General features: G+C 37.8%; 1 protein-coding gene and 1 pseudogene across 1 annotated transcript in view; one reads left to right on the top strand and one right to left on the bottom strand.

The window, feature by feature from the left end:
- The first annotated feature begins 1,102 nt into the window (after nt 1–1,102).
- Nucleotides 1,103–26,061, top strand: part of LOC121099779 (zinc finger protein 420-like) — a 39,027-nt gene continuing 14,068 nt past the window's right edge. The window contains 5 exon segments of the mRNA XM_040631742.1: nt 1,103–1,294; nt 3,557–3,601; nt 9,850–9,976; nt 11,580–11,669; nt 13,499–14,749. Coding sequence (XP_040487676.1) covers nt 3,587–3,601; nt 9,850–9,976; nt 11,580–11,669; nt 13,499–14,749 — 1,483 coding nt within the window. The 5' untranslated portion in view covers nt 1,103–1,294; nt 3,557–3,586.
- LOC103678661 lies at nt 24,021–24,933 on the bottom strand (annotated as a pseudogene).

The raw sequence follows: 26,061 nt of genomic DNA, 5'->3' as shown, positions 1-26,061 counted from the left end.
TTTGATTTCTTAACCTTGGGGCATTTACAGGCTTAGGTTTGGGTTTGCTTACTAGGGTTGCTAAGGCATTAGAACCACTTCAGTCTAACAGCCTCCTTTTTAATTTAACAGTAATAAGGCTATTATATGGTATTTATTATTTAAAAAAAAAAAACGACAACTGCATGGGTTCTGAAGTGCTTTTCATTGACACTGATCCTGAAATTTTCTTCTTTATGTCAGCAAACACTGAAATACTCAAACGAGTATTTTACGATCTTCTTCTACTTTACAAATGAGAGACCTGAGGGAAAGCGGCTGGCCCAAAGCCACAGAGTAAGTTGAAGACCAGGTTGAGAAGAAGACCTAGGGGTTCTGAATCATCCTACAGAGTTTATCCTCAACTATTTCCCCTCTGCTGCTATCTGATGTGTCTTTAGCAGGGGCAGAGTCTCCCCATCCCAATCTGGGAAAGTGTTCCCAGAAGAGGACATTTTAATTTCATTTTCCAGGACGGCAGGCTGGAGGTCATCAGATGAAAGCATTCTGACTTTCCCTTCCCCGGTGCTATCTCTCAGGGAGTATCCTACTCCATCCTGACTTTTCCACCTCAGTTAAAACCTAAATTAAATAACCCACCTCAGTACGCATACTATTATCTTTACTATACCTAACATTGGGAAAGTGAGGTAATGTGTTGTGGATCTACCGACTTGGTCTGCGACTGACGCTCCTCGTTTGCTCAATACAAGGAGCGGCTTCTCCTATTTCCCCACCCTACTTCCCCACCTTCATTTGCACCTTGAGCTGCGTTTCCATTTTCTACGCATCTTAGCTGGAGGGGTTCCCTGACTCCATCCTCGGATACCTGGGAATCTTTCCTACTTTATGTTTTTGCTCCCGCATTGTCCCCGTACATCTTTTCAGTAGCTCCCGTATCCCAGTTCTAACTTCCCTTTCTCTTAGCATTCTCTGCTGTACGGCGCCAGCATCTACTCGAAATATGGCGCCTCCCACTCCGTCACACTTTTCGCTCACTAGGCGCGGCCATATTAATCCTCCGGCTCAGGCCGACTAAACACCCGGTAAGTCTCGCGATAGAAGCAGGTCTAGGGCCGCTCCTGCTTCCGCCGTTAACACCGGAGAGTCCGCAGTCCTGGCGGCGGGAGGGGCCGGCCTTAGCGCTCAGCTGAGGGCCCTGCAGGCGAGGCTGGGAGTTGAGGGGTCCTGTTCTCAGAAAAAGAAGTTTCAGTCCCTGGCTGCGGTGTTGGGAGTAAGGGCATCATGTTTGGTCAGCGGCTGAGCATCTGTAGCGGTCCGTAATTTTCGGTCTTAATTGTGGTTATTAATTAAACAGGCCCGCTCAAAATAGTGACTGCCGCCAGGTGGAGGTCGGTATTTAGTGGTGCTGCTGGTAGTGGATTCTGAGGAGATTTAAGCGACTGACTGGGAATTTGTGGGACGGGTAATTAATTGGGCGTTTCTGTGTGATTCTGAGTCAGAGTCACGGATTGGGGTCACATAGAAATCAATGGTTGGGTCTTGAAGGCAGATATCCATCTTTAGGGTTATTCGGATCGGTGTGTGGGGGGTGTAATGGGCTACTGTTAGGAGCCTGTGTGGTAGCTTGGGGAGCAGATGGCTCGTTACCAGTGACTGGGGCTCCAGCCCTTAATAATAAGTTTGCATTCAGGCTGCACTCCACACATAAGGATATGAGGGTCAGGGGAGAGTTCCCATCCTTCCCCCGGAGGTTTTGTTCCCATCCTCGGATCTATGTGGTGAATGGACTTCAGGCAGTTTATATTCTCTACTACTGTCTTGTAGTTAGCTAAGTACTTCAAGCCGAAGTCTCTCAAAAACCCTTTCTCAAAGCTTTGCCTTTTCCCTTTGCCAGTCTTTCAATCCTTGTGCTTTCTCTGGATAATTTCAACCACATTCATTCAATCAGCTTCCACCTTTAAAGCCATGACTTGCCAGTCTATAGCACCAGCCCAAACATTTCTAACAAGCTCCAGATTCACAGTAGCCAACTGTGTCCTACACGTCTCTCTGAGGTTTACTCACAGAACCTCAATCTTAACATGATGGAAATAGACTATATCATCTTCCTTCTCCATACTTCACCTGCTCGTCCTACCATGTTCATCATCATGAATAGCATCACTCTCCTAGATGGCCATAGTACAAATCCTGGAGACATCTAGTTTTCTCCCCATCCTTCTCCCCACGTTGGATCAATCTTCTGATCCTGGTGATTTTGCCTCCCTGACATCTCTCCAGTTTGTCCTACCCATTCCCACTGCCATGGTCTTAGTTCAGGCTTCATCATCCCTTGCTGTAAACCTGTATCAGGAAAACCCTGTATCAGAATGTTGGACGCAATGGGAAAGTCAGAGGAAGGAACGGCTGAGTCCATCCAGGTGACATTTGAAAAGGCTTTCTAGAGGAGGTGACATTTGAACTGAGCCTATACATTTGAAGTGGTCCTGTAAGTCTGTGGATGAGAGTGACTGTTACAGCTTATTGAACTTACTGAGCTAGTGAATTGTGCCCTTTAGAACTTCCTTCATATGAGTTTGGGTTAAGAGATCAGTAGGACACCAGCTGCTAAAAATAACAATCTTTTTTTAATTTAAAAAGTAACAGTTTATTCTAAAAAAACTGGAAACTGAAAATGCTAAGTAGAACTCCATAGAAATCAATTGTAATTCTACCACCAAAGGGTAACCATAACATTTTGATGTATGTCCTTTCAGACACTTTTTTCTATCAAATATATTTCTTTTCAATGTATTTATTATTTTATAACCCATTTTCTTGCTTTGTAATACAAGACCATTTCTCCAAGTCTGTAAGTACTTTTCTAAGATAATTTAATGACTATCTAGTATTCTATACTTCAATAACTGTTTTAACCAATCCCTATTGTTGAACATCTAGGTGGTTTCTACTTTTTAAGTGATCAAGCAGCATTGTGATGAATAGCCTTGCAGATATATCTTTATGTACATCCGTGCCTTTTTTTTTAGGATAAATATCTAATTATAGATTTATGGGATCAAAGGAGGAGAAACTTCTTAAATATATAATGGGATACACATCCGCAAAGGTAAAACATGCCATGGCCTGACCCTTTCAGAACTGTAGTAGGTTGATGTTATCACGGCATAATCTTTTGTGGTCCCTCATAGGAACCTTTGAAAGGGGCAGTCTCTGAAGGGTAGTCTTTTATGTAGTTGGTTATAGGAATTTCTAGGCTCATGATTCTGGGAATCACAGGGCAGGCCCAGATTCTCAAGGTGGTGTTCTTTTTTTTTTTTTTTTTTAAAAGATTTTTTTAATTTATTTATCTGACAGAGATAGAGACAGCCAGCGAGAGGGAGAACACAAGCAGGGGGAGTGGGAGAGGAAGAAGCAGGCTCATAGCGGAGGAGCCTGATGTGGGGCTCGATCCCGTAACGCCAGGATCACGCCCTGAGCCGAAGGCAGACGCTTAACCGCTGTGCCACCCAGGCGCCCCCAAGGTGGTGTTCTTTTTATCCCCTCCCTGCTCATCCCAGCTCTGCCTTTACAGATATCTGCGCCTTCTGAAGAGCAACAGAAAATGACCAAGTCTCAGGTGAGTTATTTATACCTCATATTGTTTTCCAATGTATTTGAGGCAGTTTAAAAGAATTAATTCAGGGGCGCCTGGGTGGCTCAGTCGTTAAGTGTCTGCCTTCGGCTCAGGGCGTGATCCCGGCGTTATGGGATCGAGCCCCACATCAGGCTCCACTGCTGGAAGCCTGCTTCTTCCTCTCCCACTCCCCCTGCTTGTGTTCCCTCTCTCGCTGGCTGTCTCTATCTCTGTCAAATAAATAAATAAAATCTTAAAAAAAAATAATAAAAGAATTCAATTAAATGAAAAAAATGTAAATAGAGATCTGGGAAAATAAAATAGAAGATCTAGACCAAGGAAACATGAAATATAGTCATAGAAGTTATAAGCTCTTTCATAGTTCACTAAAGTTGAGCAGATCATCTACAATGATAGGATTTACAGTACATATTAAATATGATATATTTTTTTAAAGATTTTATTTATTTATTTGACTGAGATAGAGACAGCCAGCGAGAGAGGGAGCACAAGCAGGGGGAGTGGGAGAGGAAGAAGCAGGCTCACAGTGGAGGAGCCTGATGTGGGGCTTGATCCCATAACACTGGAATCACGCCCTGAGCCGAAGGCAGACGCTTAACTGCTGTGCCACCCAGGCGCCCCTAAATATATTTTCTTGAGGGAAGTAAAGAATTTTTGGCATTTAGGTTTGAAATTATTCTCTTGATGCATACATATTATATAGCAGGCAATGTCTTTAACATTTACCAATAAGTAGGGGACTTCTCCATAGCTGTTTCTTAAACCACTTCTCAAAATAACTACAGGGCAGAATAACAAGGCAGAATTCAATTTCTAGGCAGTAAAATCATGGGGCCCAAGTACATAGCTGTCAAAAAATCTGCCTTGATTCGTAAATAAAAGTTTGTGAAATTTGTCCAAGGAATTAATATTATTAAAGGTCATGATAGTATCAGTTTTAATTTACAGTTTTTAACCAACAAATAATGAAATATTTTTCCTTGAAAATGCAATAGGTTGAGAGCCTCAAAGTGTATATCAAGTGAGTATGCTTCATTGATAGTGGAAATCAAGTGAATTTCTGTTGATTTATCACTCAGCTAAACACTGCTAGCAAGCATCTTAATGGTTGTGATTGTCATATGTTTTTACTTGAAGGTATATGTCTAATTTTTATCTATCATGTTCCGTTGGTTATACCCACTATATAGCACACAGTTTCAGTATAGTAGTCTTCAAAGTGGGGAGCATCCATTCCTTAGGAGATATGCAAGGTGATCCCCTGGGGTATGGGGAGAAAAGATGAGAACTACCTACATCTCTCTCTCACTTGCTCTTTTTTTAAAAAAAAAAATTTAGAGAGAGATGAGTGGGAGAGTACGAGTGGGGGTGAGGGGCAGAGGGAGAGGGAGAAAAAGAATCTCAAGCCGACTCCCTCCTGAGCGCAGGGCCTGACATGCAGGGCTCAATCCCATGACCCTGAGATCATGACCTCAGCTGAAATCAAAAGTTGGATGCTCAACCAACTGAGCCACCCAGGCGCCCCTACCTACATCTCTTTTTAATGACCATAATATCTCAGTATTGAGAGAATTTATGTTTTTTTTAAAGGTATATATTATTGATTGTGTGTGTGTGTGTGTGTGTGTGTGCGCGCACGCACATGCGCACATTCAGCTGAAGAATGTCTTATCAAGAGTCACCTCATTAGAACAAAAGACATTCCTGTCATCCAGGAAAGTAAGGATTTTAGGAGTTCTGTGTCAGGAACCAGAGTCAAGATTCAAATATTAGAACAAAAGATGCTCATCATACCTTTATTGCTTAGGAAATTCCAAGCGTTTTAGGAATTCTGATTAGGAGCCAGCGATGAAGACCAAAATATATGTTTCTTATTGTATCACAATATCTAGTCTCTGATTTTAAAAGTTTGGGGAATACCGGGTTACATACCTATAATTCTGCACCCAGTTCCAATGTGTGGGGTTTCTTCCCCATACCACAGGGCAATCTCTGACACCAGCTGGCTGTCCAACAATTCAGCTCAAATGTGACACTACCCACCTGGAGATAGTGTCAGATCCTATAGGTCAAGGGCTCAGTCCCACAAGACTGCCCTTCACTTCAGATGCCAATCACAAGTCCAGGTATTACCTATGCTTCTGACTGACTAGCTGTAAATAAGAGGTTCCCACAACACTCTCCTTTGGTTCTATTAATTTGCTAGAGTGGCTCCTAGGACTCAGGAAACCAATTTACCCACTCGATTGCCAGTTGATTAAAAGGATATTAAAGGATACAAATCAACAGCCAGATGAAGAGATACATGACACAAGGTCCTGAATAAAGAAGCATGGAGTTCAAGGCTTGGCACCTGACACCTGGCATGTGGAAGCCTGCTGGTTCACCAACCTGGAAGCTCTCTGAACTGTCTCGGGTCTTCTGGAAGCTTCATGATGTGGGCATGGTCGATTAAATCATTGGCCATTGGTGATGGATTGAACCTCCAGTCCCACCTCCCTCTCCCAAAATCAGGAGTGGGGCTGAAAGTTCCACTGGTCTACTCTTGGTTGGTTCCCCTGGTGACCAGCCACCCCCTCCTTAAGTGCTTTCCAAAAGCCACCTTATTAACATAACAAAAGACACCTTTATCACTTCCATCACAGGAAATTCCTAGGGTTTTAGGAGCTCTATGCTAGGAACTACAAAGACCAAATACATATTTCTTATTATAAATCACATTATCAGTACTGTTGGTATGTAATGGAACTAACGTGAGTTTACTCCTTGGTGAGTCACAAATAGGAACTATACCAGGGTGAGTTATCTCACAAAGGAAACTTAAACCAAAGTTAATTTGGGCAACAGAATTTTTATGGTGAAATATAACATAAAATTTTCCACTTCAACCATTTTTAAGTGTGTGATTCAGTGGTATTAATTATGCTCACAATTTGTGAATCCATCACCACTCTCTGTTTCCAAAACTTTTTCCTCATCCCAAACAGAAGCTCTGTACCAATTGAACAATAACTCCCATTTCTCCCTTACCCCCACAGCCCTTGGTACACCTCAAAACTACTTTCTGACTCTATGAATTTGCTTATTCTAGATATCTCATAGAAGTGGAATCATATGAAATTAGTCCTTTTGTGTCTAACTTATTTCACTAAGCGTGTTTTTGAGGTTTATCTATGCTGTCGCATGTATCAGAACTTCATTCCTTTTTATGGCAGAGTAATAACTCCATTATATAAACACATTTTGTTTATCCATTCCTCTACTGATGGACACTTAGGTTGTTTCTACCTTTTGGCTTTATTGTAAATAAAGCTACTATGAATATTGGCCTACAAGTATGTCTTTGAGTACCTGTTTTCAAATCTTAGGTACAGACCTATGTCAACCAGAATTCCTGGAATGCAAAGATTTAGTCAGAGGCAAAGGAAAGCTTTATTGCCATACAGTGTGTACACTGGGGAGATGGCAGCCTTCAGCTACAACCAAAAGTGTGCTTTGAAGGGGAAGGTTTATGTTTGGGGTTAAATAGGTAAAAACTGCAAGTCTGTGCCCTTATCCAGGTTGGTTAGACTCCAGTCCTAAGCTGTAACTTCAGGAGTAGAATTACAAACAGGATACCACTTGGTGTTCCTGGTGGCAGCTTCAGGATGATAGGATGTGTTACAAGGAATTTTATGGATTTTGTTGACTTTTGTACGGGTTTGTCACCTCATGCTATGCTAGCTGGTTTTGTTTCTCATGGTTGTCTGGGTTGGTTAAAATTGTAGTTTCTCTCCCTTGAGATAAGGGTGACAGCTGGTGCTGTCCATTTATTGGGGTCTTTTGGTCTCACTCAGTAGTGCAGTTGCTGGATTATATGGTAATTCTACATTTAACTTTTGGAGGAACTGCCCAAGTGTTTTCTATAGCAGCTGCGCCATTTTACATTCCCATCAGCAACGTATGAGGGTTCCAATATCTCCATGTCCTCGCTAACACTTGTATTTTCCATTTTGTTGATTAGAACCATCCTTTTAGGTGTGAAGTTGAATCTCATTGTGGTTTTGACTTGTGTTTCCCTAGCGACTACTAAGGTTGAGCGTCTTTACATGTGCTTATTGTCCATTTGCGTATCTTCTTTGGAGAAATGTTTATTAAAGTCCTTTGCCCATTTTTAAATTGAATCGTTTGACCTTTTACTGTTGGACAAGTCGAGTCCTTGATTCTACCTCTCCCCTCCACCCAAACCTGCTCCTTCTTATTTTCTGGACTTGAGTAGGATGCCAGTTGCTTAGCCTGAAAGCCAAGCACTCTAAGTTGATTCCTCGCCTTCCCTCATCTTCCCACTGTCTTCCAGATATATCTTAGTTGGATTTGATTAACATCAAATTTAAAAACTAAATTCTCTTATTGAGGCAGAACCTAATCATGGTTTGAAAAATAAGTAAAAACAAAGTGGTACTTTATTACTAACCGATCATAAATTATTCTATTCTTCTTATTTCTAAGTAGATATTTAAAAAATAAATCGACCAGATTAAATATTGCTTATGTTTTATTGTATTTATTTTAATTTGAACTTTAAAAACAATGGTTTTGTTGTATTTAATTTTTATAAGCTCTATAATGGAAAATGCCAACCTACTCAAAAATTTAGAGAACAGTTTAATAAACCCCTGTGCTTCTTCATATATTTTCAACAGTCATCAGTGTTTTTCCAATCTTGTTTCCCTCCCTCTTCTTTTATTTGTTCTCTAGAGTTTTTTTGTTTGTGTGCTTTTGTTTTTAAGTAGGCTCCATGCCCAGTGTGGAGTCCAGTGTGGGGCTCGAACTCACAACCCTGAGATCAAGTCCTGAGATGAGATCTAGAGTCAGATGCTTAACTGACTGAGCCACCCGGGTGCCCCTGTTCTCTAGAGTATTTTAAAGCAAACCCAATGTGTGACATTTATCAGTATATGCTTGTTTTATAGATTTCTGTTATCTTCATTTCAGGAACTGATACTGGTTTTTCCCTTTAGTGGTTTCCTTTTAAATTCATTTATTTAAGTAAAACACTTTGAAACTATTAAGTCAAAAATAGTGTGAGTGCCATGCAGATATGTAAAAATTGTGAAAACAGTAAATGAATAAATGATGTCTGAGCATTATCCCAAAGGTACAAATAGTTCTCTGAATTTTCCATATTCTTTTTCATGTCCCCATGTCTTTTTTCTTTACTCCTTTCTCCATGTAGAATGATATTTCTCCCACCTCCATATCTTACTGGAGTTTACACTATTCTTTTTTTTTTTAAAGATTTTATTTATTTATTCGACAGAGAGAGAGACAGCCAGCAAGAGAGGGAACACAAGCAGGGGGAGTGGGAGAGGAAGAAGCAGGCTCATAGCGGAGGAGCCTGATGTGGGGCTCGATCCCGTAACGCCGGGATCACGCCCTGAGCCGAAGGCAGACGCTTAACCGCTGTGCCACCCAGACGCCCTACACTATTCATTTTTAACATTACAAAAAATGTTATTTTATCTTTACTTTTTTTTTTTTTTAAATGCTTACACCCATCCGTCCGTTCACAATTTATTTTTTTATTTAATTTTTTAAAGATTTTATTTATTTATTTGACAGAGACAGAGAGACAGCCAGAGAGAGAGGGAACACAAGCAGGGGGAGTGGGAGAGGAAGAAGCAGGCTCATAGCAGAAGAGCCTGATGTGGGGCTCGATCCCATAACGCCGGGATCACGCCCTGAGCCGAAGGCAGACGCTTAACCGCTGTGCCACCCAGGCGCCCCTTTATCTTTACTTTTAAAAAAATATTTTTACACCTTTCATTGTTCATTTTGTGTAACTTTACATCTTCTACAAAAACCCAATCCAACCTCCCAAAATAGAATCACTTCTTCTTTCTTATGTCTATTATAACCCACTTAATACTTAATAACATTTATCTATTTACTTGTCTGTCTCCATCTACTAGTCTGTAAACTTCCTGTGTTTTCTTCATATTTGTATTCTGACCATCAAATAATGCTGGTTGTGTTGTGGCCTAATACGTGCTTATTGCTGGAAAGAAAGAATGAATTGTTCTCAAGAGCAGAGTTTTTCTAATAGGAGTTCTGCTTCTCCTACTTAGTAAAACTGGCCTCATAGTAAACGTCTTCTTTAATTTATTATGATGAACTCTGCATGATTAAGCATCTTTTACACACTACCTAGTGTTTTTCACTTTAGAGTGAACAGGAATGTCCTGTTACAGGGATTTGTGTCATTCAAGGATGTGACTGTGGACTTCACTTGGGAAGAGTGGCGGCAGCTAGACTCTGCTCAAAGAAACCTGTACAGAGATGTGATGCTGGAGAATTATAGCAACCTTGTTTCAGTGGGTAAGAACACCTTCTGTCAGAGGGTACTGGATATTAGTTACCTGCTGCTGCGTAACATTTCCTTCTAAATTTAGTGGCTTAAAACAAACATTTTTTACTAACAATCTCTGTAGGTCAGGAGTTTGGAAGGGCTTACCTGGGTGGTTCTGGCTTGTGGTCTCCCATGTGGTTATAATCAGATGTTAGCAGCGGCTGCAGTCATCTGAAGGCTCGACTGAGATTGTAGGATCCGTTTCTAAGATAACTCACTCATATGGCTGTTGACAGGAGCCTTCAGCTACTTGTCGTCCATTGGCAAGAGATCTCAGTTCCTTACCATGGGGGCCTGTTCTCATGACATGACAAACGTCCCCAGATAGAGTGATCCAAGAGAGCCAGGAGGAAGTCACAGTGCCTTTTGTGACTAAGTCTCTGGAATCACATACCATCACCTCTACCTTATTGTGTTTATTAGAAATAGTTACCAAGTCCAGCCCATGCTTAAGGGAAGGAGAGGACTTCTTGAAGGGAGGAGTGCCAAGGAATTTAGGATCATATGTTAAATCCACCATTGTACCCAATTGCCTGCCTTTCCTTTCTTATTTACTAAAAGCTGCTGGGTCTCTGCATGTTTAATGAGCTTCCTTTCAAGCTACAAAGGTCAAAAGAATATTGATTTTGAGTACCAAATACTCCAGTGGACTTGGATGAAAAGAAAATGGGTGCTGCATCCTGCTCATTCTTTGAGGGTTAAAGATAATGGTCTGTGCCCAAGTTCTTAGTTTTTATAGATTAATTGAAATAGAACATATATAATAAAGTGCTCAAATCTTAAATATACAGATTGATGCATCTTTTTCCTATGTTATTTAACCACCACCCAGATCAAGGTATAAAACATTTCAAGCACCCTAGCAGGCTCCCTTTGACCCCTTGCCATTTATCTCCTCAGAGATAACTTGTGGTTTCTATCACCATAGATTAGTTTTGTCTGTTCTTGAACTTCTTGTAAGTGTAGTCACTGTAATTGTCTGGCATCTTTCATTTAACATAGTCTGTGAAATTCATCCATGTTGTTGCACATGACAATATTTGTTTCTCCATACTGTTGCATCATATTCCATTTAATGAGTATAGGGTAATTCATCAACTTATCCATTCTACTGTTGATAGTTATTTGACTTGCTTCAGATTTGGGTCATTGAATAAAGCTGTTATGGACATTCCTTTTTTTTTTCTTCTTTTTTTAAATCTTGTTCTTTGTTTTTGTCTTTTGTTACTTTTTTTTTTTTACTCTTTTTTTATGTTCATTTTTGTTGTTATGGACATTCTAATGTGCATCTTTTAGTGGAAATAAGCATTTTATTTCTATTGGGTATACATAGGAATGGAATTTTTGGGTCATGGGGCACATGTATATTTAGCTTTAGTAGATAGTACCAGACAGTTTTCCACAGAGGTTATACCAATTTATTTCCTACTAGCAATGTATGAGAGTTCCATCAACATCTGGTAATGTTAGTCTTTTTAATTTTAGCTCTTCTGGTGCATATGTGGTGGGCTTGAGTTCTAGGATGGTTGGACGTCCACTAATGCCAAGTCCTGTATCATTTCCCATAAATAGGGTGTCAGTCTCTGAAGTCAGATGTAATCTTATTGAAACAAGGAGAACCATGGATGAAAGAGGAAGAAATCTCAAGTTGGGCCTATTCAGGTAAATGAGAACCTGACATATGGGAGACAGGGATGTAAGATTAGTACTGATTAATGAGACATTTGTCTTTGGAATATTTATTAGGAAATCATTCTTTAAGGCCATAGATGTCTAGAAATGGCTGAAGACAGTTGGTGTGGGATCGTCAAATACCTAAATAACACTGCTACATGTCTAACACCCATGCAATCCATTTTCTTTGCTTAACTTTTAGAAAGAGAGGTAACACCCTTATCTGTACTTTGGATCTTATTTATACCCATGTCATGTAGGACATTTCTTAATTAGTTAACCTCCCTTTGGCTAACATCTTCAGCATATTCTGAAGCATCTTCCCATATTCTTCCAAAATGGGCTTATACTCCTCCCTTTATGCATTCACCCAGTCTTAGATATGCCTTCTATCAAAGTAACTTACTGAATGATATTCATATCCTTTCTAATTACCTTGTTTTTCTCACCTTCCTTTCAGTGTGATATGTCTTGGAGTTATAATCTTTTGCTTTGTGTTTTTAAATTTTTTAGATACTCCAGTAATATAAATATTCCTTCTTTGCCTGTCTTTGCCTTCTTCTTTTTCTCATTTCTCTGTGACCAATTTTACTGGATTTTCTTTTTATGTCATTTTCATTATCTTGGCTGTTTTCTTGCCTTTTTCAGCGCTGCTTATTAAATTCTCCTTACCCACTGCCCACACATTGTAATTTAATCTTTCATTTTCCCCCTGAGCTTAACCAATTCTTTTTCATCACCCCATTTTTTGTTTTTTTGTTTTCTTTTTTTTTTTTTTTTTAAATAAGTTCTGATTCATGGTGGTTTTCCATGTCCTGAAATGCTTGTTTGAGTATATTTAATTCTGTTTGGAGTTCAGACAAAATTTTCTTTTGCTTTATGGCTAGTTGTTGTTGTTGTTGTTTTTGGTTTTAGTTTTGGTTTTGTCAAATTTCCTCTGTTGATATCGGCAAAAATTCATTTCCTGATTTTCTGTAGTAGTTCTCTATGGGCTATGTTTTTCTTTTGTTCATTTTTATTACATTACAGTGTTTTCAAAAGATTTTTAAAAATTATGGAATCCTTCTCTGTTAATATAGCAGGGCCTTTTCCTCCTTCCTTTCTTTTGGGATTGAAGAGGAGTTTTGGCTTTTCTGATTTTGTGGTTCTCTTTGTCTTCCAGGACCCTGAATTTCCCTTTTTCTTCTTTCCCCATTACCACCACCCAATTATGAGCAGGTATTTCTTCCTTCCTTTTTTGCCTTTCTTTCTTCCTCTGAAACTGCCTGTTCTTCTAACTCACAATTTCCCCCTTTTAAATAGAGCCTGTCCCATCCCATGCTTTTTGTGTCATCTGCTTCTTTAAGATGCATGTACTTGGAAATCCCTACCCTGTAGTTGTGCTTCTGCCTGGTTACTTATCAAATATTTATGAATATTTTTATATGTAGTGTGGATTTAATCTTTCTGCTGGTCACTTGAACTCACCTTCAGTCTCCTTTGCTAGCATCCTCCTCTTTCTTTCCTGAAATGATTTTTTGATCTGCTTCTGCTCTTCACAGAGCCTTGTGCTGGATTGACACTGGTGCCACGTGGGACTTTGACACTGAGTTCATCAACTCTTCTTTTTCCATTGCTCCCTTGCTCACTCCTTTTTATTTTATGTCTGTTTCTTCTTCTGTCTTTGAGTTTTAAGGTCATATTCTTACATTTCAAAGCTGACTGCACTCATTAGCAGATTTCTATCTATTTCTATTAAAATGAAGAGCTTTATTTGCTTTTGTATTCTTCAGAGCTCAAGAGGGAAGTAACACCATTTACCCTTGGGCTTTTTTCAGACTTTGGTATTAGACCCAAGATGAAAGAATTAAGACCATGGAAGAGCATTTCTGAACAAGTGATACTCCATAACATGATTGTATACTCACCTGTTGAAGACTGGAGATTTGAAGATGAGATAAATCACCAGAAAAACCAAGACAAGTTTTTGAATCAAGTTGCATTCATTAACAATAAGCCACTGGCTAAGGAGATAGATCATGGATGTAACAATGTACTGGGGAAAGGAATTCGTCTGAACAGAGCATCTAATGAACACATCAGAGCTTTCATGCAGAAGTCATACCTCTTTGTACAACCGAAAATTCTAACCAGTGAGAAATCATATAAATGTATTCAGTGTGGGAAAACCTTCAGTGGAAAGTCAGGACTCATTGTACATCAGAGAATTCATACGGGGGAGAAACCATACAAATGTAATGAATGTGAAAAAGCCTTTATTCAGAAGTCACAACTCACTGTACATCAGAGAATTCATACAGGAGAGAAACCCTATGAATGTAATGAATGTGGGAAAGCATTCATCCAGAAGTCAAACCTCATTATTCATCAGAGGATTCACACAGGGGAAAAACCCTATGAATGTAATGAATGTGGGAAAGCTTTCATCAAGAAGTCAACACTTAGTGTTCATCAAAGAGCTCATACTGGGGAGAAACCATATGAATGCAGTGACTGTGGGAAAGCCTTCATCTGGCGGTCACAGCTCATTGTACATCAGAGAATTCATACTGGGGAGAAACCCCATGTTTGTAATGAGTGTGGTAAAGCCTTCAACAGGAAGTCAGATCTAAGTGTACATCACAGAATTCACACTGGGGAGAAACCCTTTGAGTGTAATGAATGTAAAAAAGCCTTCATTCAAAAGTCAGATCTCATTGTACATCAGAGAACTCACACTGGGGACAAAAGGTATCAATGTAGTGATTGTGGCAAAGCCTTTATCCGGAGCTCACAGTTCATTGAACATCAGAGAATTCATACTGGGGAGAAACCCTATGAATGCAGTGAATGCAGAAAAGCTTTTATCCAGAAATCACAGCTCATTGTGCATCAAAGAATCCATACTGGGATGAAGCCGTATGAATGCACTGAGTGTGGAAGAGCCTTTAGTAAGAAGTCACACCTCACTGTACATCATAGAATACACACTGGAGAAAAACCCTATGAATGTAGTAGTTGTAGAAAAGCTTTCAGTAAGAAATCTACTCTCATTGTCCATCAGAAAATGCATATGGAACATAAACCCTTTTAATGGAATAAGAAAACTTTAATTCAATGATCAAAATTTCATCACACATCATAGAATTCATAAAGTCTAAAAACTCTATGAATGTACTAAATAAGGGAAGGCTTCAACAATAGCTCCCAAACTATTAAGCACCAGAAAACTCATAGCGAGAAGCAACTTTGAAAAATCATGTTTCCAAAAAATTACATTGGACATCTTGGTTCAGATCTAATAGTAAAAGTTTTTTTTGAAGTATGTAGAAAAATCTCAACCACATATGATTAGCTTGATCACTTGTAGTACAAATTTTTTAAATGGGTGAGTACAGTTGACCCTTGAACAGCATGGATTAGGGTCCTCCTATGCAGTTGAAAATTCATGTATAATGTTTGACTCTCCAAAAACTTAACTACTAATAGTCTATTATGGACTGGAAGCCTTACTCGTAATGTAAACAGTCAATCAACACATAGTTTTATGTTATATGTATTGCATACTGTATTCTTACAATTAAATAAGTTAGAGAAAAGATGTTATTAAGAAAGTCATAAGGAAGAGAAAATACATTTACAGTACTGTACTGTATTTATTAAAAAAAAAATCCATGGACCTGCACAGTTGAAACCTGTGTTGTTCAAGAGGCAACTGCAAATTGATTAATCAGGACAACAAAGCGATGACTATATATGATCATTCTACAAGTGATGTAGGAATGGCATTCATAATCCAAATTATCTGTCATTTGGAAATGAATATGGATTTTCACACCTGCCTTACTTTCGACACTAAATGACACCATTTCCCCCACATATTAAAAAACATAAAAGGATAAATTGTAACTAAATTACAAAAGCTCTTCCCCCACTCTTTCTTGAGGTTCTCTTTCTAGAATTAAGAGAAGATGAAGCCAATGCCTTTATAGAGACATCAAAAGTTGGTAATAGAGGGGCACCTGGGTGACTCAGTCGGTTAAATGACTCTTGATTTCAGCTCAGGTCATGACCTCAGAGTCATGGGATCGAGCCTCACATTGGGCTGTGTGCTCAGCAGGGAGTCTGCTTGAGATTCTCTCCGTCTCCCTCTGCCCCTTCCCCCACGCACTCTTTCAAATCTTAAAAAAAGGTTAGTGGTAGACTTAAAAATATTGCTTGGTATAAAGCATACAGAGTAAACAGAGACATCAAACAACATGCAAAGCAGGCAATGATGCCCTTCAGTGTTGTCATCTTGGAAACTATATGATAATGCCACTTGTACAGCCAATAATTTGTGGAAATCCTGTCTACTAGAAGTTCTTTCAGATCCAGCTTGCCTGTCAGGCCGCATATGAAACTACATAATATTTTCAGAGAGCCTTCCATCATTAGAATTCATTGTTTTTCTCACTTTTATCCTTATCATCCCATTAATTCTGTGCATGACTTCAGCAAGAAGAAAGTTCATGCCCTTTCTATAGTCATTTCAAGTCTCAGGTCCTTAGGACATTCAATATCTCTATTTTCAATGTTTTCTTTCTATTTAATGGTTTCCTATACATAGTATCACCATAAACATAAGATAAATAGGAAATTCTTACAGTGTTGGGATTTTTAAAAATATTTTATTTATTTATTTATTTATTTATTTAGAGAGAAGGAGAGAGCATGAGTCAGAGGAGGAGTGGGGGGAGGGGCAGGGGGAGAGGGACAGGCAGACTCTGCACTGAGTGTGGAGCCTGACATGGGGCTCGATCCCATGATCCTGAGATCATGACCTGAGCCAATTGTTCAACTGACTGAGCCACCCAGGCACCCCCAGTTGTTTTTTTTCTTAACTTGCCTCCTAATATGTTGTCATCTAAGCCTATTTACTTATATTTTCTTAAAAAGGATACTTCATACTACCTTCTTTCTACTTCAGTAGTATTACTAATAGATCTTTTGTGGGCACTATGAATTAGTACTAGTCTCCTTAAACAACTAGAATTTAAGACATTACACAAGTTACCATGACTCATACCTAGGGACTCTGAAACTTTACACTACGTAAACAGATATTTCAGAGTTTTCAGGCAGAGTTAAAAGTCGAAACACGTGGAACTACCCTAGTAATGCTGAAAATATTGTTTTAAATGGTTTGGAAATTAAATAATTACAATGTTAACATGCTTGCTATTGAGATGTTAATGTTTACTTGAAGTTTTATATGCTGATGGTGATTCAAATGCTTAGGTATTATGTTTATTTCAACTTCAAGTTATCACAGTTACACACTTCCCAGTTGAATCTACCCTATTTTAGACATTTTTAGAGCATAACAGAACAAAATGGCATTATGTAAGTGTGAGTGTGGGTAGGATGAGAGGGATGCACACCACAGAATTTTTTCTGAAAAGGTGGAGAAAATTGAATTTCCATTTGTTATCCTAGGTAGAGATGAGTCACAAGAGAAATTAGAAAATGTTTAGATAATATTGAATGAAAATACAATACATCAGAATCAAGGAGATAGATCATGAATGGAACAATGTACTGGCAACAGGAATTCATCTGAACAGAACATCTAATGAACGCATCAGAGCCTTCATGCAGAAATCACACCTCTTTGAACAAACCGAAAATTCTAACCAGTGAGAAATATAAATGTATTCAGTGTGGGAAAGCCTTCAGTGGAAAGTCAGGACTCATTGTGTGTCTGGGTATTGAGGATGTCACTAGATCAGAGCTTAGAATGAAATTTATAATTTTAAATATTAGAAAAGAAGTGTATAAAATCAATTATTTAAGCTTCCATCTTATGAGAATAGAAAGATATGAGCAAATGATACCCCAGATAAGTAGGAAGATATAAATAATAAATGGAAGAAAACCAATCAATGAACTAGAACAGGGATCAGACTACAGGCCAAATCTGGCTAGTGGCCTGTTTCCATACAGCCCTTAAACTAAGAATCACTTTCACATTTTTAAGGAGTTAAAAAACACACAAACCAAACAAAAAGAAAAGAAAAAGAATAAAACAGACTACACAACAGAAACTGCAGGTGGCTCGCAAAACCTAAAATATTCAGTATCCGGCCCTTTATAGAAAATGTTTGCCAATTCCTAAATTGGAGCATATGTGAACAGAAAAATCAATGAGAACAAAAGGTGGCTCATTGAAATAATCAATACAATTGGTAAATTTTTGGATCCACTGATCAAGAAAAAGAGAAGACAAAAATTACTAATAGGAACAAAGGAGGTGGCACCACTATTTTAGAGTAAAAAAGATGATAAAGAGTTATTAATGACTTTATATGAAAAATTTGACAACTTAGGTAAAATGGAAGATTTCCTTGAAATAGCATAAGTTACCAAAATTGAGTACAAAAGAATTAGAATACTCAAATAGCCCTGTCCTGTTTAAAGATATTGAATTTGTAATTTAAAATCTTCCCTGAAAGAAAATTCCAGGTCTAGGGCTTCACTGGGGCATTCTATCTATATTTAAGGGAGAAATTAATACTAATTCCACAAAAACTTTAGAAAGTAGAGGAGTATTAACATTTTCCAACTCGTCATATTACATTAGTATTACCCTGAAACCAAAACCAGATGCAGACATTATAAGTAAAGAAAATTATAAGCTGAGGGTGCCTGGGTGGCTCAGTCAATTAAGTGTCTGCCTTCGGCTTAGGTCATGATCCCAGGGTCCTCGGATTGAGCCCCACGTTGGGCTCCCTGCTCAGCAGGAAGCCTGCTTCTCCCTCTTCCTCTGCTGTTCCCCCTGCTTATACTCTCTCTCCCTCTCTGTTAAATAAATAAATAAATAAATGAATAAATAAATAAATAAAATTATTTTTAAAAATTATAAGCTAATATCTCGGATAACTGTAGATGTGAAGATTTCTTTAAAATTAATAGTTTGTTGGGCACCTGGGTGGCTCAGTCAGTTAAGCATTAGACTCTTGATCTCAGCTCAGGTCTTGATCTCAGAGTTGTGGGTTCAGGCCCCAGGTTGTGAGTTCGCACCCAGCATGGAGCCTACTTTTAAAAAAATATTTTGAATCCAGCAATACATGAAAAGTGAAATATGCTCTGTTCACGAATGCAATATTTTATTTAAACATCTGATTATCCATCATGTAATTCACCTTTTTTTTTTTTTTGGATGAAGGGAAAAACTCACATCATCTCCATAGATGCAGAAAAAACATTTGACAAAGTTCAACATCCATTTGTAATGAAAACTCTCAACAAATGAACAACAGATGGTAACTTCTCTACCTCAACCAGTTTTATGGTTACTTCTTTCTACATAAGATTAGAAACCTAGCAAAAGTATCTGTCCTCATTTTTTAAAAAGATGTTTATTTATTCCAGAAAGAGTGGGGTATGGGTAAGGAGCAGAGGGAGAGGGACAAGCAGATTCCCCACTGAGTGTGGAGCCCAACTTGGGGCTTAATCCCAGGACCCCAAGATCATTACCTGAGCTGAAACCAAGAGTCAGATACTTAACGGACTGAGCCACCCAGGCACCCCCTTATTTTTATTCAACAATGTAATAGAAGTCCTGGCCAGTGTAGTAAGCAAAGAAAAAATAAGAAAGCATACAAATTGGGAAGGATGATGTAAAATTTTCTTTATTCATAACAACATGATCTTATACATTTAAAATCCTAAGGAATCTACAAAGATTAATTTTTTTTTAAGATTTAAGATCTTATTTACTTATTTGAGAGAGAGAGCGAGAGAGAACACAAGCAGGGGGAGGGGCAGAGGGAGAGAGAGAAGCAGACTCCCCACTGAGCGTGGAACCAGACATGGGGCTTGATGCCAGGACCGCAAGATCATGACCTGAGCTGAAGTCAGATGCTGAACCAACTGAGCCATCCAGGTGTCCCAAAGATTAAACCTTGTAAGTGAATTTTGCAAGTTCTTAGGACAAAGGACCATTATACAAAAGATAATTGTATTTGTACATATTAACAACCAAATATTGAAAAATAAAATTTAAGAATCCACTTACCATAGCATCATAAACCATAAAATAGGAATAAATTAACCAAAGCGAGGCACTGAAAATTGCAAAGTATTGTTCACAGAAACTTTAAAACTAAGGAGATGGAAAGGTTATTCATCTTCCATGGGCTGGAATACTCAATGATGTTAATACATCATTTGCCCCACATTGATCTATTCAATCCCAATCAAAAGCCCAACAGGCTTTTTTTTTTTTTTTTTTTTTTAGAAATTGTATGGAAACTTGTATGGAAGTGCAAGCACCAAAATAATTCGGAAAATTAACGTTGGAGGACTTAAGCTATCTGATTTCAAGTCAGTGTAAGTATTGTCCTAAGTGTAAAGACAGTGTGATATTGGCCAAGCATAAAACTAGATCAACAGAATAGAAAGAAGAGTGTCCAGAAACATGCACACACACGGTCAATTGATTTTTTAAATAAACTTTTTGTTTGAAAATAATTTTAGATTGACAAAAGTTACAAAGATTGTAGAGAGTTCCCATATGCCTGGCATCTGGTTTCTTCTGATGTTCACATCTTACATTATCATTGTACGTTCGTGAAAACTAGAAAACTAACATATGTACATTAATATTAATCATAATCCAGGCTTTATTTGAATTCTACTATCCTTTTTCTATTCCAGAATTCGACGCAGGGATTTCACATAGGATTTAGTCATCATGTCTCCTTTGTCTCCTCTGGCCTGCAACTATTGATGGGTTTGCTAAATTACTCCATAATATGACCTCCTTGGCATCCATTTTGTGTGGCTAAGTGGTCTGGAGGGGACTTGAACTGACACTAGCCCCTCCCTCACCTGCATGCCTCAGATAACAGCCTGCAGAGTCACAAGTAAGTAGTCTTTGTGGTAAACAGTCTCTCCTGGGACCGTGCATCCTTCCTTTGTGTGCTCCTTAGATAAGACCCCTGCAAAACTTACCAAACCTCATTCTTTTTAGTTTGAATTGACCAATCTGACCTTAGCCCCAGAATCCCAAAGCACGACACCCTCAAGCCCTAGTAAAGCCATATGCTCCAACTCTTACTGCTCACTTTCTGCCTGTCCCCTGCCTTAACCTCCCCATGTGCCCCTTGAGTGCCATGTACGTCCTCTAGGACCTGTGAGTAATAAACTTCTTCATTTCACTTTCCCTTGCAGTCTTTGTTGAACCTTGCCTTGACATCTGACACCCCAGGACCGTACTTAACACATGTTAACAAAAACCACACAACTGACCTTCTTACTCTTTCCTGTTTTTCATGGTCTTGTCCTTTTTGGGGAGTACTTTTCAGGTTTTTGTAAAATGTCCCTCAGTTTTTTAAAATATATAGCCATTCTAGGAGGTGTGTAATAGTATTAGTTTGTGGTTTTAATTTGCATTTCCCTAAAATCTAATGATACTGAGCATCTTTATGTGTGCTTATGGGCAATTTGTTCATCTATGTTGGTGAAATTTCCAAATCTTGTGCTCATTTTAAAAAATCAAATCATTAGTCTTTTTATTATGGAGTGATAATAATTCCTTTTGTGTTCTAGGTACAAGTTCTATCAGATATATTTTGCAAATGTTTTCTCCCTATCTGTGGTTTGTCTTTTCAATTTCTTTTTTTTTTTTTAAAGATTTTATTTATTTATTTGACAGAGATAGAGACAGCCAGCGAGAGAGGGAACACAAGCAGGGGGAGTGGGAGATGAAGAAGCATGCTCATAGCGGAAGAGCCTGATGTGGGGCTCGATCCCATAACGCCGGGATCACACCCTGAGCCGAAGGCAGACGCTTAACCACTGTGCCACCCAGGCACCCCTGTCTTTTCAATTTCTAAGCAGTCTCTTCAGAGGAGAAAAGCTTTTAATTTTGTTAAGTTCAAGTTTATCAATTTTTCCTTTTACACTTTGTACTTTTTGTGTTCAAGAAATCTTTGCTTAAATTAAAGTCACAAAGATTGTTTCCCTTTGTTTTCTTCTAGAGATTTTGTAGTTTTAGCTCCTACATTTATGTTTAAGAGCCCTATTCAGTTAATTTTAATATATTTGTGAATTAAAATTGAAGTACATTTTTTTTGCAAAGGGATATGCAATTGATTAACACCATTTTTCAAAAAGTTCATCCTTTTCTATTGAATTATCATAACACCTCTGACAGAAATCAAATGTGTATATATTTTTTACTTTCTCTTTTTTTCCACTGATATTTACATCTATGCTTACCACATTGTATTTATTCTGTAGTTTTCTGCTGTGTTGAAATAAACTTTATTCTTCTTTTTTCAGGATTGTTATGCATATTCTAGACCCTTTGCATTTTTATATCATTTTAGAATCAGCTTGTCAATTTCTACAAAGAAACCTGAAGAGATTTGATTTAGATTTAATTGTACCTATAAATCAATTTGGAGATAACTTACATCTCAGCAATTTGAATTTTCCTTTCCACAAGCATGATATATCCCTCTATTTATTTGGTCTTTAATTTCTCCCTGTAGTGTTTTGTAATATTCAACAATAGGTCTTATACATATTGTGTTAAATTTTCTCTAAGAATTTCATATGTTTAGAATATATTGTAATGGTGTGTTATTTTCATTTCAATTCAAAATTCAAAATTCTCATTGGTTTTTTTCCCCAAGATTTTATTTATTTATTTATTTATTTATTTATTTATTTATTTATTTGAGAAAGAGAAAGAGGGCATTAGCAGGGGGAGGGGCAGAGGGAGAAGCAGACTTCCCTCTGTGCAGGGAGTCAGATGTGGAGTTTGATCCCAGGACTCCGGGATCATGACCTGAGCTGAAGGCAGACGCTTAACTGACTGAGCCACCCAAGTGCCCCCGAATTCTCATTGTTAGTATAAAATACAATTACAGTATTACTTTTATTCTGATACTTTCTAAATTCATTTATTGGATTTATTTATTTATTTATTTATTTATTTTTTTGTAGATTCCTTAAGATTTTGTATGTGTGAATTTCTTCGTGCAAACAAAAGCTAGTTTTATATCCTCTTTTCTATTTTGTATGCCTTTAAAACTTTGTTATTCTTTCCTATCACACAGGTTAGTACCTCTAACACAATGTTAAATAGAATGGACCTCACTGCTTTTTTCTCAGTATCAGGAAGAAAGCATTCAGTTTTCACCACAAAAGATAATGCTGTCTGTAAGTCTTTTCTAGGTGCCCCTCCTCTTTAATCATGAATAGGTACTGAATTCTGTCAACTGTTTTTTCTGTATCTGTAGAGATGAGCGTATCACTTTTTTCTCTTTGTTTTGTTAATACAGTCGGTTTTATTTCTTGGCTGTTGTTGTTGTTGTTGTTGTTGTTAATCTGATATTACATTCCTGAGGTAAACCCTAATTGTTCATATGGTATCATTTTTATATATAGCTGTGTAGCTTGCTCCTCTTGAGTATTCTGATTTGAGTATTCTAAACTCTGGTCTCCCTCATATCTGATCTCTTTCTTCAACTCAACGAACCCCTGAGCTCTCTTTGAGATATTACTCCTTGAGGATTTATCCTGGAGGGAATCAGAGCTCACTTCATTTATTTCTCTTAAGGATCACAGTTCTGTTCTATTTTCCAGTGTTTGGAAACCATTGTTTTATATATTTTGTTTAGTTTCCTGGTTTTTCTAGCTAAGAGGGTAATTCTGGTCTCTTTTGTTCTATCGTGGATGGTAGTAGAATTATTACATCCATTCTATCCCTATAGGTTTTTTAAAAATAGAGTTGTTACGTTTATTTTCAACTTCATTTGAAATCGTAAATGCAAAAATAGCCCAAAATTTATTGGCAAAGAAGAACATTCACAGAGAAATTTCCCTACCTGATAAACTTACCTTAAAAATTATAATAATTAAAGTGTTATGGTACAGGCACAGGAATAGCTCAGTAGTACAAAACTGGGAGTCCAAAAAATTATATACGTAATATATGTGTATATTTTAATTATAATATTAATATATTTTAATATTTATATTTAATTAAATATAAATGAATACATATGTATACTATAGATAGATGATAGATAGATAGATAGATAGATAGATAGATAGATAGATAGATAGATATAGATATGTATTTGGCATTTCAAATCCTAATCCATAGAAGTGGGAGTGATAGATTTGAACAAATAAACAAAAATACAGTATTTACAGTTTGAAAAACAAGAGACAGACTGGCGGGGGGGTATTTGCAATGCCGACAACAGAAAAAAATATTAATATTCAGAATATAGCAAAGTTCCTAAAAATAAAACAGATAAAGATAATCTACCCAAAAGAAAAAAAATTTTCCTTGTAATTTTATGATTTCATGAACATAAATATGATGTACACATAAGCTGTCTGTTCCTTTTCTTTACTGCACAGCCTGCTGTTGGGACTGGTGACTCTGATGGCCAACTGGGCTGCTCTTTCTACAATGGCTTTGTGGTTCTTGGAGCATATATTGTGAGCAGTCTCTTCATGGTAAGATTTGTTACACACCAGCAGCACTTCACTGCTCCTTGACATGGTGGAAGCCACTGGGCGGCATGTGCTTTGTTTCCTTGTTGCTCCCGTAACTAACCTTGCACATCAAGATCTGGCCCTTGACTCTTCTGTGCACCCTACTGTTAGTGCCTCTGGGTTTCTGCCAGTTGTTCTTAATTTTGACATAATGACCTGACTGGTGCCTGATGAACTTCTCAGTCCTCTTTTTAATAATCTTGGACCTCACCAGAGGTCTGAGGGCGGCCATGATGCCGAGTACGAGATGGCTGCCACGTCTGTAGGCAGTGCCGAGGAAGAGGAAAAAGAAAAAATTTCAAATGATAAAACAAGTAATCAATCAGATAAACATATAAATCATACCTAACTTTACTAATAAAGGAAACAGAGTAAAATCAAGAAAATATCCAATAGGCAAAAATAATTTTTAAAGTTGATATATAAGGCAGATTCTAGTCAGGAAAATAGAACCTATGCTAGATAGTTCAATGAAGGGGCTTTAATACAGGGAAGTTGTTACAAAGATATAAGAATACCTAGAAATGCAAAAAGGGAACAGTGAGACACAGCAGAGAGTAGCAACAATAGCTGTCAGAGGCTGTATGTTTGGGTTCTCCGCAAATTCATATGTTGAAACCTAATCCCCAAAGCCATGGTATTTGGTTTTAGGCTTCCCAGCCTTCAGAACTCTGAGAAATTTCTGTTGTTTATAAGCCACCCAGTTTATGGTTATGTGCCCTGTTACAGCCTCCCAAATGGAATAAGACACATGCACTCCTGGTGAAAGTATGAATCACTGTAGCCTTTTAGAAAGATAGTTTGATGATATCTAAAATTTATTTACTCTTCTGTGATTTTGTCCTAATCAAATAAAGATGTGGATAAAGATCTAGCAATAAGCATATTTAGTTCATATTTGATTATAATAGAAAAAATTGGAAATAACATACTACTGCTTGAATATTTAGATTCAGTTTGATGGAAAGGTGTACTAACATTAATGTAGATCAATAGTTAAAAACATGAAGGAATGTTTACAAGAAATTAAATTTAAAAAGCACTTTCAATTTGTTACATTGCTATATTTTTAATTTTTAAAAAAGATTTTAAAAAATTCATTTATTTTAGAGAAAGTGTGGGGGGGGAGGGGCCAGATCTCACACCCCAGATATCAGACCTGAGCCCAAACCAAGAGTCTGACGCCTAACTGACTGAGTCACCCAGGCACCCCTAATCTTTTTAAAGTAGAGTCCACGCCCAGCTTGGAACCCAACAGGGGTCTTGAACTCAGGACCCTGAGATCAAGACCTGAGCCAAAATCCAAGAGTTGCAGACTTAATGGACTAAGCCACCCAGGTGCCCCTGCACTGCTCTGTTTTTAATTTCAAGGGTATATATAGTATATATTTAACCATATGTAAATATATATTTACGTATATGCACACAGAGATATAGAGAAATAACCTATAGTATTTAAATATATAATAGTGGGCATCTTATAATATGCTTTTATCTTATTTTAATTTTGTTGTTTTCCTTATTTCTATTCTCTGTAATCCATCTATATTCTTTGTATAGAAAAAAAGGTAAGGTATGTACATTCCCTTTTAATTAACTGCACTTATTGGACTCAAGAAGAGATGTGGAGGAGGGGACCAATTAATTTACAAGGATTCATCAAAACACTGTTTTTGGGTGGTATTAAAGTGAACATAACCTAAATACATGACAGAAAGACATTAAAAAAATGCTAGAAAAAATGTTACCCAAAAAAGTAAGTTTAACCTCCTTCTTGGTTTGAATCAATCATTCTTTCACCCCCCCACCCCACCCCCCCACACACACGAAGAATGGG

This window comes from Ursus maritimus, unplaced genomic scaffold, assembly GCF_017311325.1.
Source record: "Ursus maritimus isolate PB19 unplaced genomic scaffold, ASM1731132v1 scaffold_17, whole genome shotgun sequence".
Taxonomy (NCBI): domain Eukaryota; kingdom Metazoa; phylum Chordata; class Mammalia; order Carnivora; family Ursidae; genus Ursus; species Ursus maritimus.
This window is presented reverse-complemented; position numbering and strand designations above follow the sequence as displayed.